A 17,479-nucleotide genomic window follows, 5' to 3' on the forward strand; every position below is an offset into this window, starting at 1 on the left:
CCCATCCATCCCGCTGCCAGGACCGCGTTTGGCGGGTTCCGTCTCCCGGACGCCCGGAGGCGGGGTGGGGGAAGAGGGGGCGTGCCCGGCGCGGCCCTCCTAGAGGCTGTCCCCGGACCCATGGGAAGGCCCCTCGGCCTCGGCGCCCCAACCGTGGGCGGCCCGCTCCTCGCCCCCCCCCCCGAGGCGTGGCATCCGGTTAAGCCTGGAGGGCTGCGCGGCGCAGCTACATTATAGGAGCCTTTGCGGGCCTCCTGTTCACGTGGGCAGAAAGCGGTCCCTGCCTTCACGGACCCAGTCATCTGGGTGGGGAGGCGTACAGTCACAACCACCCAAACATCTAATTACAGAGTGACTGGTGCCTGGGACGAGCCTGCAGAACAACCCGCGGGGGCGCTGACCAGGCTGGGGCAGATGGCCCCCAAACCCGTGTCGCCCTCCGTGCCCTGCTCCACCCAGGGGCCGCGAATCCGGGTAGGGCTCGCACCCAGATCCTACGCTCCCCATGCAGGGGTCTTGGCCTCTGCAACCCCTCGTGTTTGGCAGGCACTCTGGCTGGTTTTAAGCTAAAAGATTCGGGCAACTTCCAAGTATTAAGAGTGAACAGAGACTCAATAAAGAGCGGCCCACCAAGCCTTTTTGTTGTTTCCAGAAAAGCAGTTTTGTCCACAAAAACCCCAGTGCCCCACATTGTGACGAAACCGCTCCCTAGGCCTATGCCAGGAGAAAACAGTGAGATCCAGAGTTCCTCCCACCAGCAGCATTTTCTGAAATGTAAACAGTTTATCAAACACTTTATTCAGAAAAAAATAGTGTTTTAAGAACTTAATTCCAAAGCACTGAAAGAGCCCGAAGGCTAAACAGAAAACAGCCTCTACTAAGCAGTACCAGGTCACGCTGAGAATTGCCAGCACGGTCAGACTCTGAGGGGAGGTCCCCGGGCTACCAGGAGAGAGCTGTGGGCACAAGGGCCACCGCCCCCCATCATAAGCTGGTGGTGGTACCTCTCCCTTTTCCCAGGCTGCCCACCCACCCCACTGGGGGTTCCCGGTCACAGGACAGCCACTCCCCCAAGAAGCCACAACTGTTAACACTCTGCTACCTCCTCCAAGCAACACCCCTCCCCCCAACCTGTCATCACCATGGTATTCGCGGCAGCACACCTCGGCCTTGGCCTCTGAAAAGTCCTGCGCTACTGGGTGTGAGGCCGCTTGGCCACAGGCTCCTCCTCCTTCTCCCGCTTCAGCCATCGCTCCAGGAGGTCAGCGCCGCCTCTCCTGGGGGAGAACGGGCTCTTCTTCAAGAACTGGCTGGACCACTGGGGCACATCTGACTCCGCCTTTTGGGGTGTTTTGGTGTCTTCCTTTTTGGGTGACTTTGTGGCCAGCCATTGCAACATCTTCTGGCTACTGCCACTTGCCCTGATCTCCTAGGAGAAAGAAGGAAAAGCTCAAACCACCAGCTCAAGCTTTTGGAAACAGGCCAACTCCAAGGGAAGAAAGAGGGGAAGAGGCATTAGGTATTGACCTAGGCATGGAAAATGTCACCAGGGGCCAGATGGGGCCCCTAATCAGGAGTGGGAGGAGAGGAGCAGAGTGTGTTTCAGGGCTGCAAGGAGTAGGGAGCAGCTCTCAAAGGAGGCTTCCCAGAGGTGTGCGGGACGAGCCAGAGAAGAGAGCTGCTGGGCACTCCAAACACGGACAGACAATGAAGCAGTGTGTGTGTGTGTGGGGGGGGGGAGTGTGTGCTTCAGCAAGACCAGGCAGGGCGGGGAGGTGAGCTGGAGGGCGGGAATCTCCTGCTGCGGCACCGCACCGGCATCGCCGTCCGCCCCCGCCCCCACCAGCCCCACTCGCTCTGCTTCCTCTACACCTTCGCCAACCCCGGACTGAAGCTTCTGAGTTCACACGGTGCCACCTCTCCAGCATGTGAATTCTTCTGGAGGAAAGACTGTGGCAGAAATGGGGCAGTTTCTAGTGCAAAAGGAATACATACAATGACATTTTTCGAGACAGGTAATAAAAAAAAGTGTCGGGGGTGCAGGAGTTTGAGAGAACTGAGAGAAAAAAGATGACACTGACAGTGAGTATGAAGACTGAATAAACTTTTAGAAAAGTGGGGAAGGGGGCAGCTGTTCCAGCCATCACTGTCTTCACCCTTCCCAGGCACCCTAAGATGCCTACTCGGGAACACTCAGACCCATGTCTTACTTCAGGTCCCTCTGGTCCCTATGCCACCTACAAAGAGCTGCTACTCCTAAACCTTCACCCCGGGTATCAGCAGGGCCCAGCTTCTGCTCTGCAACTTCCTTCTCACTGAGGCCTCTTGCCTGTTCACCTTCCCTTCAAAATACACCATCTGGACCCCTGCCAATGCTAAGAAGTTAAAGTTCACGGCAGGAGTGTTCTCAGATCCCCCTGAAGGAGAGCGAGGATTGGAATTCCTCCATCTTGTACTTGGGAAAACAGAGGTGCAGAAAGCAGGCGGAAATCACACATCTGGTTGGCGAGAGATACAGTTATGGTCAAGGGCTCCTTTGTTCTTCTCACAATCACCCTCTAGATTCGGAATCCTCCAACTTGGGTTATTATCAGACCCACCAAGATACAGAAGCCCCAGCCCAGGCCTGAACACTGAAGCAGGAGGCCTAGATAGAGGCCGGCATTTACATTTTGAAACAGGTCCCCTAAGGACTCCCGAGTCACAGCCAGCTTTGAGAGACTCACTGCTCTGGTCCACCTTGCCGTGCACGAGGAAGGTGAACTTGGGGTGGTTTGTATTCAATCTCTGATTGTGAAAGGTCGTGGCATAAAATTAAGAGGTCACCCTGACAAGACAGAAAGCTCAGAAAGGACTATCGTATCCGTATCATAGGCCCCTACCTTTGTGACCAGAGAGCCGACAGGAAGCACACACTCAGGAGTGTTGTTTCGGGAGTTGTTCACCACGGACGAGACTGGATGGAAGGTGATGTTCTCTGTGGGGCGAATTAACTTCAGAGCTTCTTGAGCTGAGACCTCCGCGAAGTCCAGCCACTTAGAGACTGCCTCCTCTCCATCTAATATGGCAGGCATCCTAGGCCGTGAGGTGAGGACAGTGGTTGGAAGCCGGTGGGGGGAAGGTGGGGGGAAGGGCCGGTCAGCTGAAGCGCAACTGCCCCAGGCAGCAGCTCACCCGCCCACTGTGCCCCACTGCCAGTTGCTGCCCGGTGTACCCCCCACCCCCCCGGCACAAAACTCAGCACCAGGAGACCCAGCTTAACAGAGTCAGATGGCAAAGACAGCGCCCCGTGCTATGAGTGGATCCACTCTAGTGTACACGCAAGCACACTGGTGACCTTTACGACACTCCAGCCTAGACTTAAAGGGAAAATAAACCCTGGAAATCTTGTCTATCAACAATACTCTCCAGCCTTATCACCCACGGCAGATTTATCTAAGAAAGAGCTATTTATATAATTGTGAACAAAAGGAAACTATGCCTCAGAAAAGCAAAGCGCCTGCCTCAGATGACTCCTGGTACCCAGCAGATCTTAGGAAAAGATCCCTTGTTTAGCCCCCAATTTTATGTTCTAGGCCAATGCAAAGAACATACACACTTCATTGGTGGGTGGTACAGATAGGAGGATAAATGCGTTAACATCTATTTTAATAATTATTATTACTTCAACAAGTCAAACATTTTATTTTACTTTAATTTATTTTTTTTGCCACACTGCATGGCTTATGGGATTCTTAGTTCCCCGACCAGAGATCGAACCCGGGCCCTCAGCAGTGGAAGCACGGAGTCCTAACCACTGGATCGCCAGGGAATTCTTCCAAACATGTACTTTTAAAAAGTATTTTAAGGGACTTCCCTGGTGGTGCAGTGGTTGGGACTCCAAGCTCCCAATGCAGGGGGCCCAGTTTCGATCCCTGGTCAGGGAACTAGATCTCACACACATGCCGCAACTGAGAGTTTGCATGCCACAACTAAGAAGCCCACATGCTGCAACTAAGGAGCCCACCTGCCACAACTAAGACCTGGGGCAACCAAATAAGTTTAAATAAATCAATAAATATTTTTTTTAAAAGGGTATTTTAAGATCTTTTAAATCCAGATGCATTTTATGATGAATGGCATCTCTGCACTGTATCACAGTTTAATTGGCAATAATTGGCAGCACTGTATTTTTCTTAACAATGTATAAAATAGTGGTACAAAATCTTAGATTAGATGAAACAGGAATTTATTTTAAGGTGAATTAGCAAAAACTAGAACTATTAGATCCCATGAAAGCATCATTTCAGACAGAACGCTTAGGACAAGAGGGCTAAAATAGGTAATCCAGTATGTGCAGCACTGCATTCTTTTCAGCAAAAGTTCATAAAATTACTTCTGATGACACTCAGACCTGGCAAAAACTGTGAAAAGTGTTACACAAGTATAGTCAGTTCTGCTAATGTTTTTAATTTTATTAAATATATTTAAAAATATTTATTTGGCTGCGTTGGGTCTTAGTTGCAGCACACAGGATCTTTGTTGCCTCGTGCGGGATCTTTGCTGCAGCACGCGAACTCAGTTGCGGCATGCATGTGGGACCTAGTTCCATGACCAGGTATTGAACCCAGGCTCCCTGCATCGGGAGCGCAGAGTCTTAGCCACTGGACCACCAGCGAGGTCTCGTAACGCTTGTTTTTAAAATGAAAATCTGTTCCAATGTGATTGATCTATCAGAACATAATGCAAATTTTGCCTTTGCTTATATACGGTTTTGTCCGTGAGAAACACAAAGTGAACACAGAAAACTGCAGCCCGCTGAACTGAGCCTTGTAAGAGTACACAAAATGCACACATCTCAAACACTGATGGCTACCTTGGCTCACTGCATATTATCCTCCAAAGTTGTGTTCTGCTCTTACTTCGCATTTGTAAACTTTTCTCTATATTAACAAAAACTATTCATTCAACATCTGAAACATGTCTAAGCTTCCTGGCTCAAACACGCTAAGCAGTGCACACCAACAGAAAACTTGTAAGTCTTGAAGAGAAGCTTGAAATAATAATAAAGCGTCTTGAAAGCAAGAAGAGAACATGTGATATCTCCTGAGCAACAGACATAAAGGATCCACAACAGTAACAGGGGTGGGAAAAAAGGCACATCCGCGGCTGTAACAACTGCAAGAAGTGTTATAAAGTCAATAATACCAGCCAGGTCTGAAGGAATAGAGGCGATGGAAAGATTTAGTGTATGGACTGAAAGCTGAACAGTAAAAAAAAAAAACTAAAAAACTGGAAGCTTTCTCACAAAGAGAGTGCCCTCTCTATGCACAAAGACCACAAAAACACCACAGAGGTGGCTCCTTTTAGTGCTAGTAATGGCTGTTTTGGTGGTCTCAAACACTGCTGCAATTTCCAGAACTCTCAGCTGTTGGGAGAAGACATGAGCACAGATGGAGATGCCGCTAAGGAATTTCCACTAGTGATACTGAAGTTAATTGGAGGAGGCCGTACATTGGACCAAAATGTTCAGTTTTGATTAAATACGTGTCTATTATAAAGGCACGCCTCGAAGGAACAACGTTTCAAAGGCAGAAGAACATGGCCCAGGATTTAAGATGGCCAAAAACGGTGATCTTGCAGAATCTTCCTTCTACCACTGCACAATAACACAAGCTGCAACTCTTCCGACACTCACTTCCACAAGTCGCTTTCAGGTCTTTCTAAGGTAAAGTGCCATATTCATTGTAATATCTATGTCCTTCTTAACCACTTAACGCATGGAACGACAGTACTGTTTTTACTAGATTCCTATTTTTTTTTTTTTTACTGTTTCACTGACAAAATTTTTAAGTGTTGTCCCCTTAGTCCCACATTTCCCGTATGTTCTATGGTTTTCATAGTGCAATCTGGCATAGTGTGGTGATTTTTAGGAATGCATGTCACGTTACAGCCAAACGGACCGCATTTTGTGAAGCAACTGTCTCAGTTTCCTACTCTCTAAATCTGTGCGTACAGAAGCTTCCAATCTAAAAGCAAAGAGGACAAACCCTGCCCTGAATCCTTCTGGGCCCGGGCATGAGAAGTGTGACTTGCCGGTGGTGGATGTCATTCAAGCCTTTGCAGGAATCCACTGTGATGATGGTGTAAGAATACAGGCAGTCTCCTCCCTCCGGGGGCTCCCAGCAGTCAAAGAGCCCGGCCATTGTCAGCGGCCTCCAGCTGTCCCAGACCTTCTCCCAGTCCTCAGGGCCATCTGCAGCACCCATGCTCTCTGACTGGAAGCAAAATCCGTGGTAGATTAGATACTCAGCAGCCACCTTCCCCCTTGCAGGTTGGGTACTATTTCAGACGTAAGAGCACGGCCATCATTTTAGAAGTAATTCGGCCCAGGCCTTTCGCATGGGTCCTCCTGATCCACCGTGTGGCAGAAGGAAAGAGGCTTGGTGGCAGATGCTCAATGAAGCAATACGTTTATGACTCCTTAACGCTTTCACAATACAGTCTGACACCTTCAGCGGATATTCAGGCCTTCCGTGCTCTGGGCCATCATTCCAGCTTACAATCACACTGTTAACTTGCATTAAGCCCAGCTATTTCTAACTGAGGCCCTCATGCAATTTCATGCCCCTGCATCTCGCAGAAGCAACTTCCCTCTGCCCCAAAGGTCTTTGCTCCCCTTTTTCATCATGCCAACTCCTACTTCCCATCTAAGATTCAGTCCAAGGCCTAGAACAGAAAGCTGGAAAGTCTCACCTCCACTCTAACCAAAAAACAGGTAGAGAATCTAAATAATTGTAACTTAAACTCATCAGAGAACTGAGGTCACCGGGCAACCAATTAGCCTGAACTTTATGGAGAGACAGGGTCATCCAAGAGGAGATGAGACACCAGTACTGGCTTCCCAGTGGTAACAGAAGGAAAACAAGGCCTCCTTCACACAGCAGGTAAGAATTCAGATAAAATTATCAACCAAATTGCTCCACGCAGAGTGTGGGCTAGCCTGAGGGCACAGAACCCCTGGAGGCTGCAGACATCGGGGCAGTCTGCCTCAGCTTGCAGGCCACGCTCCACGGGTGCTCGGATGCTCACGAGAGAGACTGGGGGCAGGAGACTGGAGAAAGCTTCCTTGCCAATGCGTGCTAGACACAGGGAGCTCTTCTGCCTCAGCAGTGGTGAGAAGCCTTACCTGGTCACTTCTCCTCTTAGGAACAAAAAGCTTAAGGGGCCAGGGGAAAAGTGATAAATCCTACTGCTCCTAAGATACAGGTAAAGACCGCCAGAGGCTGGAAAAGGGCAAAAGAGAAAAACGCTCTATGCCCCGGGAGAAGGAGCAGGATCACTGAGAAAGCCTGAGCCTGAGAGCCCGGGACACAGTTCTGCTTAAGACTGAGACTGAACCAAGACAATGGAGAACTCCCTCCACCTCCCTGTACACCAAAGGACAAGCAACAGCAGTCTACTTCTGGGGGAGAGGCAAGAGCATGGAGAGAGCCTCTCGAAGGCACAGGCTCAAAGGGAAGTAACAACAGCTGCAGGGAGCAGGGCTATTGAGGAAAACCCTCTGGAAAACCAACCCTTACCCTAAACACAAGGTGCCAGCAGAGAAATATTTAAAGCCTGTGGTGCACAACAAAACCAAACCCAGTTCAGCTCCAGACAAGATCAACTCAACCTTGGACATTAATGGCCTAATAGAATAAACAAGGACTTCGCTGCTGGCGCAGTTTAAGAATCCGCCTGCCAATGCAGGCAACATGGGTTCGATCCCTGGTCCGGGAAGATCCCACATACAGCAGAGCAACTAAGCCCGTGCACCACAACTACTGAGCCCGCATGCCACAACTACTAAAGCCCGTGCGCCTAGAGCCTGTGCTCTGCAACAACAGAAGCCACCGCAATGAGAAGCCCGCACACCGCAACTAAGAGTTGCCCCGGCTAGCCACAACTAGAGAAAGCCTGCACGCAGCAACAAAGACCCAATACAGCCAAAAAAAAGGAATAAACATATCCATTTCCAGGCATAAATATTATTAATCTCAGTCTCTGTCCTATCTACTACGTCTGGCAATCAATAAAAAATTATAAGACATACAAAAAGCCAAAAATAACCAATGAACTGCCAAGATATATAGAAATCAACAGGACCAGACTCAAGAGGTTACATTTCCCAAATGCTGAAACTATGAGACAGGAATTTAAGTGTAATTACTATATATGTATATTAGCTATGTATTACATATATATATATATATATATATATATAAAATAGCTCTTATAGAAAAGGTAGACAACATGCATGAACAGGCAGATAAGCTGTTTCAGTGAAATAAGAAAGAAGAGTGAACTTAAAAACAGGTCAGTAAAAATCACTCAAACTGAAACACAGAGAAAAAAGAATGAAATATACAGAAGAGAACATCCAAAAACTATAGGACAATATCAAACTGTCTAACACATATATAATTAGAATGCCAGAAAGAGAAGAGAAAATGGGACAGAAGAAATAGTTGAATAGATAATGGCTGAGAATTTTCAAAAAAATAGGAAAGACATCAAACCAAAAATCCAAGAAGCTCAGAGAACATACCAAACACACACAGACACAGGCACAGATATACACTGCTGATGATACCTTTTCTGCTTTGATTTGGGGGAAGTAGATGAAGTAGGGCTGCGTCTTGTTTGTTCCATGACATCGCTGCCACTCATAGAAACCATCCGCTAAAACAACACAGCGCCTTCCCTTTCCCAGAGGCACCTGAGGGAAAACACGAGCAAGATATGGTCTTAGTGACAGAAACATGTTTCACGGACTTAAAATCTCAGATCTGCCAATGTGTGACCTCAGAGCAGTTAATTCCTCTGTATGTCACATTTCTTATGTATAAAGTCACACTTACACAGATGTTGAAAAGATTAAATAATGTATATAGCAGGAAACAGGCACTGTGGTAGCTAGTCTCCAAAGCTGGCCCCACAGAGAACCATGCCTACCAATATTCACATGCTCTGTAGTCCCCTCCCTCAGTGATGTCAGGCTGCCTCTGTATGACCAATAGAACGCAGCAGAAGTGACGCTGTTATGACTTCCAAGGCAAGGTCACAAATCCCTGCAGCTCCTGCCCTGCTCTCTTGGATGGTGAACTCTGGGTAGGCCAGATGCCATGTGAGATGCCTGACCACCCTGACACCCACTAACAGGCACATGGAAAGGCCTCCAGTTGTTCTACTCATCCCAGCTGAGGTGTCACACGTGTGGGTTAAGAAGCCACCTGGGATATCCAGCTGTCATCTGATTAGAACTGCATGAGAACCTCTGGTTGAGTAAAAACTGTCTAGTTGAGCCCAGGCAGCCCATGGTTTATTAGGAGAAATAATAAACTGTTGTCTTGGCATGCTTTGTCACACAGTAATAAACAGAACAACACTCTACATTAATAACTGGAAACACACTTTGGAACTATTTCGCAGGTACATAAGGCACTAATAGTTCTGTTAGATAAAATAACAGAATATGTGCCTTTTCCCTAGACCAGCTACCTACCTTAAAGGACCGTTTCTCCATTATGGTATCACTGCGACAGTTGCTAGTGTTGAATTGCAGCTTGGAAGGATCAGCTTCTTTAAACCAAGATGGGACCAAGCCCCACCGCATGGGAGCAATGATACGCTCACATGAGTCTGCGCCCTGCCACGAAAAAGGTTAAGATCCAGTGAGGAGATCATAATGAGATTCAGAAAACCTAATTCAGTACATGCATTACATTACTACTAGTATCAAAATACAAAGATGACTATTAATAGGGAAAGATTCTACTTGAAAACAATTTTAATGACGTATCATGATGTGAGTAATTTGAGTTCTCTAGCAATCATATTTATTATAATGCATGACATTCGGCTTGGGTAGGATGGGGGATACAAAGAGGTTTAATTTCTGTAAGTTTTTAATTAGTGCCTACTGCAGGAGAGACATAGTACCAGGCCCTGCACTTCACACGGTCCCAGCTCTCAAGAAGCACACGTTACAGGCAACCATCACACGCAAAGGTACATGCTATGATTAAGGGACACACAGGGTAGTATGGGGGCACATGGAAGGTGCTTAACCTCAAAGGGCTTGCACTATAACTGGTGAGGCCGCACAGACATTACAAATATGAAGTAGTACGATACTATAGGCTAAGGGCCATATAAGTGGTACAAGGAGTGTCAGAAAAGCTCAGTGGCGAGTGCTCTGTGAGAGACGGAATGGATAAGGATTATCAGCTCCTTGGGAGGGGCAGAAGGGGAGGGAATGGGGTGAGGTGGATCTTGGATTGGCTCCCACAAGAGGTACAGGAATCAGACGGAGAAGAGATGGGAGGAAAGACCAGATATGAAATTAGGGGCCGTGTCAAGAATGTGCAGGAAGTGGTCTTGTGCAGCCGAGTTACAGCAAGCCTGAGGATGCTATTTTTAGGAAGGCCTGCTTACAGGACTGGCCCTCACTTAGGATCTGAGAACTTGGATTTGGAGTGTTTCCACCTTTCCCTAACGGATAAAGATGGTATACTATGCCTACTTTGTGCAAAAAATGAGGTTTATGCTGAGCACCTGCTTTCCTTCTAGGAGTCTAGAATTTTGGTACTTGCTAGGCAGAGAGTGCCTACATGACCAGCCCCCAACAAAAACCTTGGGCCTAAGTTTCTAATGGGTTTCCCTGGGCAGAAACAGTGTACAAAGTTACCACATTTTTCACTGCTGGAGAGAAAACATGCCTGGTGTGTCCCCTCACAGGAAGGAGAGACTATAAGGAAGCTTATGCATGAATTTCTCCAGATTTCCGTTTGTTTCTTTTCCCTTGCTGATTCTACTGTGTGTGCTTTCACTGTAAAAAACCTTAGCCACATCATACACTGAGTCCTTTGAACGCATCTCCAAATTGGGGGTAGTCTTGGGGCCTCACCCTCAACACATGGTTGTTAAACTCTTTGGGGGTAACTGGCCCCCTGAGAATTTGATGAAATCTACAGATTTAAATATGCGCGCACACACACACTATTCTCATGGTGTACTACACTGAGTTGGAAGACACCAGTGAGCAGAGAGTGCATTTTAGGTTCTACTAGGGTGGTACAGTAGGTCTGGTGACAGTAGTGAGAATAAAAGACATTCAAAAGATAGAAAGAAAAAAAAAAGAAAGAAAGAAATTGTGGCATCAAATGGACAAAGAAAACGGATGATTAAGTTTTCAGGCCCAGAAGCCTGAAATAATGATGGTGCTATTGAACAAAAGAGAAAAATCCAAAAAGAGGTTTGATGTGGGGAAAGATCACACGTTGAATTTCAGATAACAGCGGGAAGTCTGTGGCAGCTTAGAAAAACGGTCCCAAAGTCTTTGACGCTTCTCCCATCGAGAGCTGTGTGGGAGACCTATGTGCCCTTTTCTTGAATCTGGACGGACCTGTGACCTGCTTCTATCCAACAGAATATGGCACGAGTGACACTGCAGGATTTCTAAGGCTAAGTCAGAAAAGGTTTTTCAGCTTCCTCCTTGTTTGCTGAGACACTGCCTTCGCTGCCCTGAGCTGCCATATAAGAAATCCAGCTACCTTGGTGAAAAAGCCAGGCTTTGTGGAGAGGCCACATGTAGGGGCTTTGGTCAAAAGGCCCAGCTCAGAGCCAACATCAACTGCCAGATAAGAGAGTGAAGATGCCTCTAGATCAGATGTTGGTAAACTTAAACTTTTCTCTAAAAGCCTAAATATTAAGTACTGTAGACTTTACAGTCTTTGTTATAAACGCTATTATAGGGACAGAGCAGCCATAGACAACAGACAAATGGATGTTGCTCTGTCCCATAAAATTTCATTTACAAAAATGATCAGAGGGCCCTAGTTTTCTGCCTCCTGCTCTAGATGATTCTAGCCCCAATGCCTTCTCAGCTGAGGCCCCAGACTCCAGGGAAGAGACAAACCATACCTGCAATGCCCTGTCCTAATTCCTTACTGGTGAACATAATATAAAGGTTGTTCTGAGTTAGTTCTACAATAAAATCCACAGACAGAGGCTTACTATGTCCAACAAGCATGTGGAATTAAAGCTTAGGAGAGAGGCAGCATGGTAGAGAGAATGGGTCAGCAATCTTTTTCTGTAATGGACCAGAGAGTAAATATTTTTGGCGAGTCCACACAGCCTCTCCTGCAACTCAGCTCAACTCTGCCACCGTTGGTAGTGTGAAAGCAGCCAAAGAACAAGTGAGCATGGCTGTATTCTAATAAAACTTTATTTACAAAAACAGGCAGTGAGCCAAATTTGGTCTGAGGACCATGGTTTGCCAACCTCTGGTATGAAGGAAAGAATACGGCCTTTGTAAGAAGACCCTGGTTCAAAAGTCCCTTCTCCGCTACTTATGAGGTTAGATGTGTGGCATGGAATAGGCACACTAATTGTAGTTTTATATTTGTTGAGGTTATGATGAAAAAGAAACAGCAAAATCTTCTCTACAAAGGTACTGGTAAAGCCATTAGGATGAAGTTTCTTAGAGAGCAAATCAATCATAGGATCAAAGCTGGGGGTACAAAAACAAAAAGGAGAAATGAAGAAAAAGTGCAGTCCAACAAAAAGTTCCTAGAGAGATAAAAGCAGAAAGAAAAAAGTTGAGAGGATGGAATTCCAAGAGGGGAATCGTCAGTAGCAGTGTCTTAGAAGGTCTTCCCTTTTTTTTTTCTCTTAAATTTATTTGGCTGCACCGGGTCTTAGTTGCAGCACGTGGGATCTAGTTCCCTGACCAGGGATCGAACCCGGGACCCTTGCACTAGGATCGTGGAGTCTTAACCGATGGACCACCTGGGAAGTCCCAAGCTTCCTTTTTGTTTAAAGCTAATTCCTCCACCGTGCTCTTCACAAGGTCCTGTCCCACTTCTTTCAAAATCTTGCCTATATTAGTTAATCCCCTTGCCACACACACACACACACCCACACACACACACCCACCACAGAGCCACTCTTGTTATACACGGCAGGTAGGTTGTACAAAGTTGCCAAGAACACTGAAGTAGGGAACACGGAACTGCAGCTCTTAGGGGAAACACCGTTAGGTTGCCAGGAACCTACAGTGACAACATTTTCATCAACTGATCAATATACAACCTTGTCTTCTGTGTGTTTTTGTTTAACATATTTATTATTATATGTTAAACTTCATTTAACATATATTGTTGGTTCATTAATATTGAATTCATGACCAGCAGCCACAGTAACTCAAGCCTGAACGAAGTGTCTCTAACACATGTATTTTCTCTGTAAGGCATATTATGCCCTTCTTGCATTTAGGAATTCTAGCCTGCACTTTACCACTATGCTTGGGGACAATTTTAAACACTAAGATCACCAACAAAAAGCATAGAAATGCAAAAAACATGGCAATAAACAGATCTCAAAAAAGACACTTGTTTATAGGATAAAAAGTGAAACAAGAAAGTAGAACTTCATCTTACTTGATCTCAGTTAGGAATACGTATTTGGGTAACTTGAATATTTCACCGCTCTGTATGTCCACGAATGACTACGAAAGCATCATGAGTATTATTTTCGGGGTTACAAAGTAGGCAAGTAGGCAAATTTACCACCACAGATCTACAAAGAATGCGGACCAACTGTATGTATACACACATACACACATACACACATATATGTGTTTCTTCCTCCTTAAAGACAGAAGCAGCCTTTAAAACCAATACCTGAGCTCGCAGGATAACTACGGAAAAGGTGGCCCTGGAAGAAATGGTAGGGCAGAGAATGAAGGAAGAGAAAGAATATGAGAAAACACAGAGCTTTTGTAAATCCTCTTTCCCTTCCGGAATCAAATGTGTCAAATGTGCCTTCCAAGCAGAAGGGCCCCCTGTACAAAGCATAAATGAAAATAAGAGAGAACATTATCTCACAGCCAACTAAACAATCTCGCATCAGAAATTTACAAGACCAAACTCTAAATCTGAGGTTCTGGACATGGGGCGATTCTGACACCGCCGCCCCCACCTTCACTTCACCAAGCCCACAGGGGTGAGGGCTGGCCCACTGGCATCGAATGGGTACATCGAATGGGTATTTGGCAATGTCAGGAGTCATTTTTGGTTATGATGACCTAGGGAAAACTGGCATCTACTGCGTAGAGAGGCCAGTGACGCTGCTAAACATTCTACAATGCACAGGTCAGCTTCCCGCAACAATTATTCCACTTAAAATGTCAATAGTGCCAAGGCTGAGAAATCACGCTCGTACAAATTCCACTGATCACCTTCAACCTGAGCGTGTTCAATGGACAATTGTAAACCAAACCCCAACACAGGGCTGCCCCATACTGGGAGCAATGAATAGAAAGCGGTTTCTAAGCCAAAATACTGAAAATATTGCTCAATATTAGTCATCTTTTCCTCTACCCCCTTGGACTTGTAACCTGAACAGCTGGTAGCACTGGGGGTAGATAAATGAAAGAGGAAGTAATTTGCAAGTCAGTGGCTTCAAATGCAAATGTTACATACAATCTATACACATGTGCTGACATTGATGATACGGATTAGTGATCTGAAATAGTTCTATTTTCGCTTTACAATTTACTATTTTCATTTTTAGATAAATGAAACCTCAAATATTTATCAAAATTAGGAAACCCTAGCAATCTTTATAAAATTTATTAGAGATGTGGAGTCAAAACATTCCACCAGCAAACTGACACCACCGACCGAAGAGGAGGGCTATGCTGTGCTTAGGGGCTCCACCTCCCCCATTCCTAGTTCCAGGAAGTACCCACTGGAGTGGGGACAGTGGACTGGACCTCGGTACCAGCTCTTCCCTCACTGACTGGGTAACCCAGGACCACCCACAATCTTTCTACATCTGTTAAAGTTTTCTTCCAGCTAACATTCATTCTATAATTTTCATGACGTGGTACAAAGAGAACCAAGGCTAAAAAATAAGAAACCTCAAACAGTTCATCCTTTCTCTTCAGATTATACCTCCCTCTGAAACGTTTTATTTTTTCCTTTCCCAGTCAAGGTTCCCCATGATATTGATTTTACTTTGATTTGCCTCTCATTAAAAAAAGTTTTTTTTAGTTTCAACAAGTATCCATCCACTAAAAATGGCTCGAAAATAAACTATTGCATGTAAATGGCTTCATTCAACCAAAAAGATCAAAGTCATCCGGTTTTTTTTTTTTCAAAATAATTTGATTCCTATAATGGAAAAATGAATCTTTTTTGACTACCATATTATCACTACAGTTCTGGAGAATATGCAGCAGGGGTATAATCAATTGTATCCAGTGACTTAAGCATTATGGATCAGACAGAATAAAAATCCAGGATGGAAACAATCAGGATTTTAAAAAACATATCAAGGATATTTAAAATATTTAAGACATGGAAAAACTACTAATTTCTGGAAAGAAGCATTTTTATTACACTGCAAGTATGCATGCATACAGACACACCCTCTCTTTCAGGAGATAAAGCCAAGAACCAAAACATGATTATAAATTATCGGCCACTCCAACACTACAGAAGTAGATTCTACAAAAATAAAGAATGCAATTAAACTTCAGAATACCAAACCAAATACCTCTGTTCCTAGCTTCTGTTAAAGACAAACATAAAAGGACGGAAGGGGCTTCCCTGTTGGCGCAGTGGCTGGGAGTCCGCCTGCCGATGCAGGGGACGCGGGTTCGTGTCCCGGTCCGGGAGGATCCCACGTGCCGCGGAGCGGCTGGGCCCGTGAGCCGTGGCCGCTGCGCCTGCGCGTCCGGAGCCTGTGCTCCGCAACGGGAGACGCCACAGCAGTGAGAGGCCCGCGTACGGCAAAAAAAAAAAAAAAAAAGACTGAAGACGCAAGCAGAAAGAATAGAAAGTTAAACGTTCAAAAAACGTCAGAGGTGTTTTTAGACTAGCTAGTCTAAATCCTACCCTAGGCCCAGAGATTCTGACTTCGCCGGACTCAAAAGGGGCATGGAAATCCTTTTTTTTTTTTTTTTTAAGTTATTGAAAAGTCCCTGATGATCAGTGAGGTCTGAAAGACGCTACCTTAAAGTGTTTTCAAATGCATATGAACCAGGCAGGCACCAGGGCTGGCGCGCCTCGTGCAGAGCAGCACTCAGCTGGGGCCCCAGGAACAGTGACCTGTCCCGGAGGCGTCAGCACAGGCGCAGCGACGGGCTTAGGGCAGGTCAGCGCTCACCTTCTCCATGTGCAGCCGGGACAGGAGCACCGGGCTGCTGGACTGCGGGCTCTTGTTGTATGACGGGCAGTACCGGTCCGGGTCCTTCCACTCTGGGAGCCGCCGCTGGCCCTGCCGGTCCCGGTAGGCGCAGGCCCGGGCGAGGACCTCCTTGGGCAGGTGGCAGGACGTCCGCCCGCACATCCTCGGCGCTGAGAACACCGCGGCCCTGGACGCGAGGACGGGGTTCGAGCGCCTCAGACGCGGGTCTCGGGCCTCCGCCCCCAGGGTCTCCCTCCGCGCCCCGCCCCGCCCCACCCTACCCCCACCCCACCCCCACCCCAGGCCCGTGCGCCCGGCTCACAGGGACACCTCCCGCCCCGCGGCCCGGCCGGGCGAGGAAAGGAAGCTTCTCGGCCGGGGGCTCCCCTGCCTAGCCGGCCCCGGCCGCCCCCGCTCCACCCCTCTCTCCCGTTCCGAACCGCTGACCTCGAGGGCCGCGCCCCCCCACCCCCACCCCCGCCGCCCGTCCGGTCTCACTTCCCCCTCAGGCCCGCCGCCCGTCCGGTCCCACTTCCCCCTCAGGCCCGCCGCCCTCCCATCCCGCCTCGGCCCCGCTCACCCCCGCTCAGCCCCTGTCCGTCCCACTGCGCCTCTCCCTCAGGCCCGCCTGCCCACCTCCACCTCAGACCCAGCGTCCGCGTCGCTCTCAGCGCGCCCGCGATCCACGCGCCAGGCCCCGCCCCCAGCAGGCCGCCCCGCCCCCAACAGGTCGGCCCCGCCCCCCAGCGGCCGGCGGTTCCGCCTAGCGCTGGGGCTTCTTCCCGTCCCGCATCTTTGCAGAGGGTTGGGATTGCGGAACCTGACTCTCCTGAAGGAGCCCGAGCAGGAGCCGCTGATTGTCTCGGGGACTCGTCCTCCGTGTGCGCCGTTCTCCTGCGGGGTTAACTCCCTACCAGGGAGAAGCTCGGGACTGGGCCGGGAAGGGTCCCGAGGGTGCAGGCTGGCAGAGACACTAGATGCGACCCGGGGCCTGCAGCCCCTTCTCCGTACAGCGGGAACCACGACTCCAGGGCACCAGGTTCTCGTAGGGGTGAAATCGGGAAATTTCCTTTACTTCGCAGTCCTACTAACGGCCCATAGTTTCGGGCAAAAATTGAAAAACCATCGGGAAAACTGCCATGGATCACACAAGTCACTCTGAAACTTCTGTGGGCACCAGAACACTTTCCAAGGCCCCACCTTTCCCCCACCCCCAAACCTGAATCTCTAAGGGTTGAGGCTTATGTTTTTTAAAAATAGG

At 47.8% G+C, this 17,479-nt stretch overlaps 1 protein-coding gene across 3 annotated transcripts; it reads right to left on the reverse strand.

Moving 5' to 3' along the window:
- Positions 1-777: 777 nt before the first annotated feature.
- HMCES (5-hydroxymethylcytosine binding, ES cell specific) lies at positions 778-16,955 on the reverse strand. Of its 3 annotated transcripts, none has more exons than XM_067043328.1 (7): positions 16,855-16,955; positions 16,198-16,405; positions 9,527-9,670; positions 8,615-8,740; positions 6,076-6,257; positions 2,883-3,075; positions 778-1,429 (listed from the first exon to the last, which is right to left on the reverse strand). In XM_067043328.1, the coding sequence occupies exons 2-7, from the start codon at positions 16,378-16,380 to the stop codon at positions 1,193-1,195; spliced, it is 1,065 nt and encodes a 354-aa protein (XP_066899429.1). In that variant the 5' UTR covers positions 16,381-16,405; positions 16,855-16,955; the 3' UTR covers positions 778-1,192. The 3 variants fall into 3 exon arrangements, with proteins under 3 accessions (XP_066899429.1, XP_058932693.1, XP_066899430.1); XM_059076710.2 differs by having other exon boundaries at positions 16,799-16,923; XM_067043329.1 differs by lacking the exon at positions 16,855-16,955 and adding an exon at positions 16,541-16,640.
- Between the last annotated feature and the right edge of the window lie 524 nt (positions 16,956-17,479).

This window comes from Kogia breviceps, chromosome 10, assembly GCF_026419965.1.
Source record: "Kogia breviceps isolate mKogBre1 chromosome 10, mKogBre1 haplotype 1, whole genome shotgun sequence".
Classification (NCBI taxonomy): domain Eukaryota; kingdom Metazoa; phylum Chordata; class Mammalia; order Artiodactyla; family Physeteridae; genus Kogia; species Kogia breviceps.

Excerpts from the sequence above, each read along its gene's own strand:
- HMCES (XM_067043328.1), bottom strand. The coding sequence starts at position 16,380 with ATGTGCGGGCGGACGTCCTGCCACCTGCCCAAGGAGGTCCTCGCCCGG. Across the intron at positions 3,076-6,075 it reads TTGAATGACATCCACCACCG|GATGCCTGCCATATTAGATG; the intron begins GCAAGTCACACT and ends CTCACGGCCTAG. Across the intron at positions 1,430-2,882 it reads TCGGCTCTCTGGTCACAAAG|GAGATCAGGGCAAGTGGCAG; the intron begins GTAGGGGCCTAT and ends TCTTTCTCCTAG.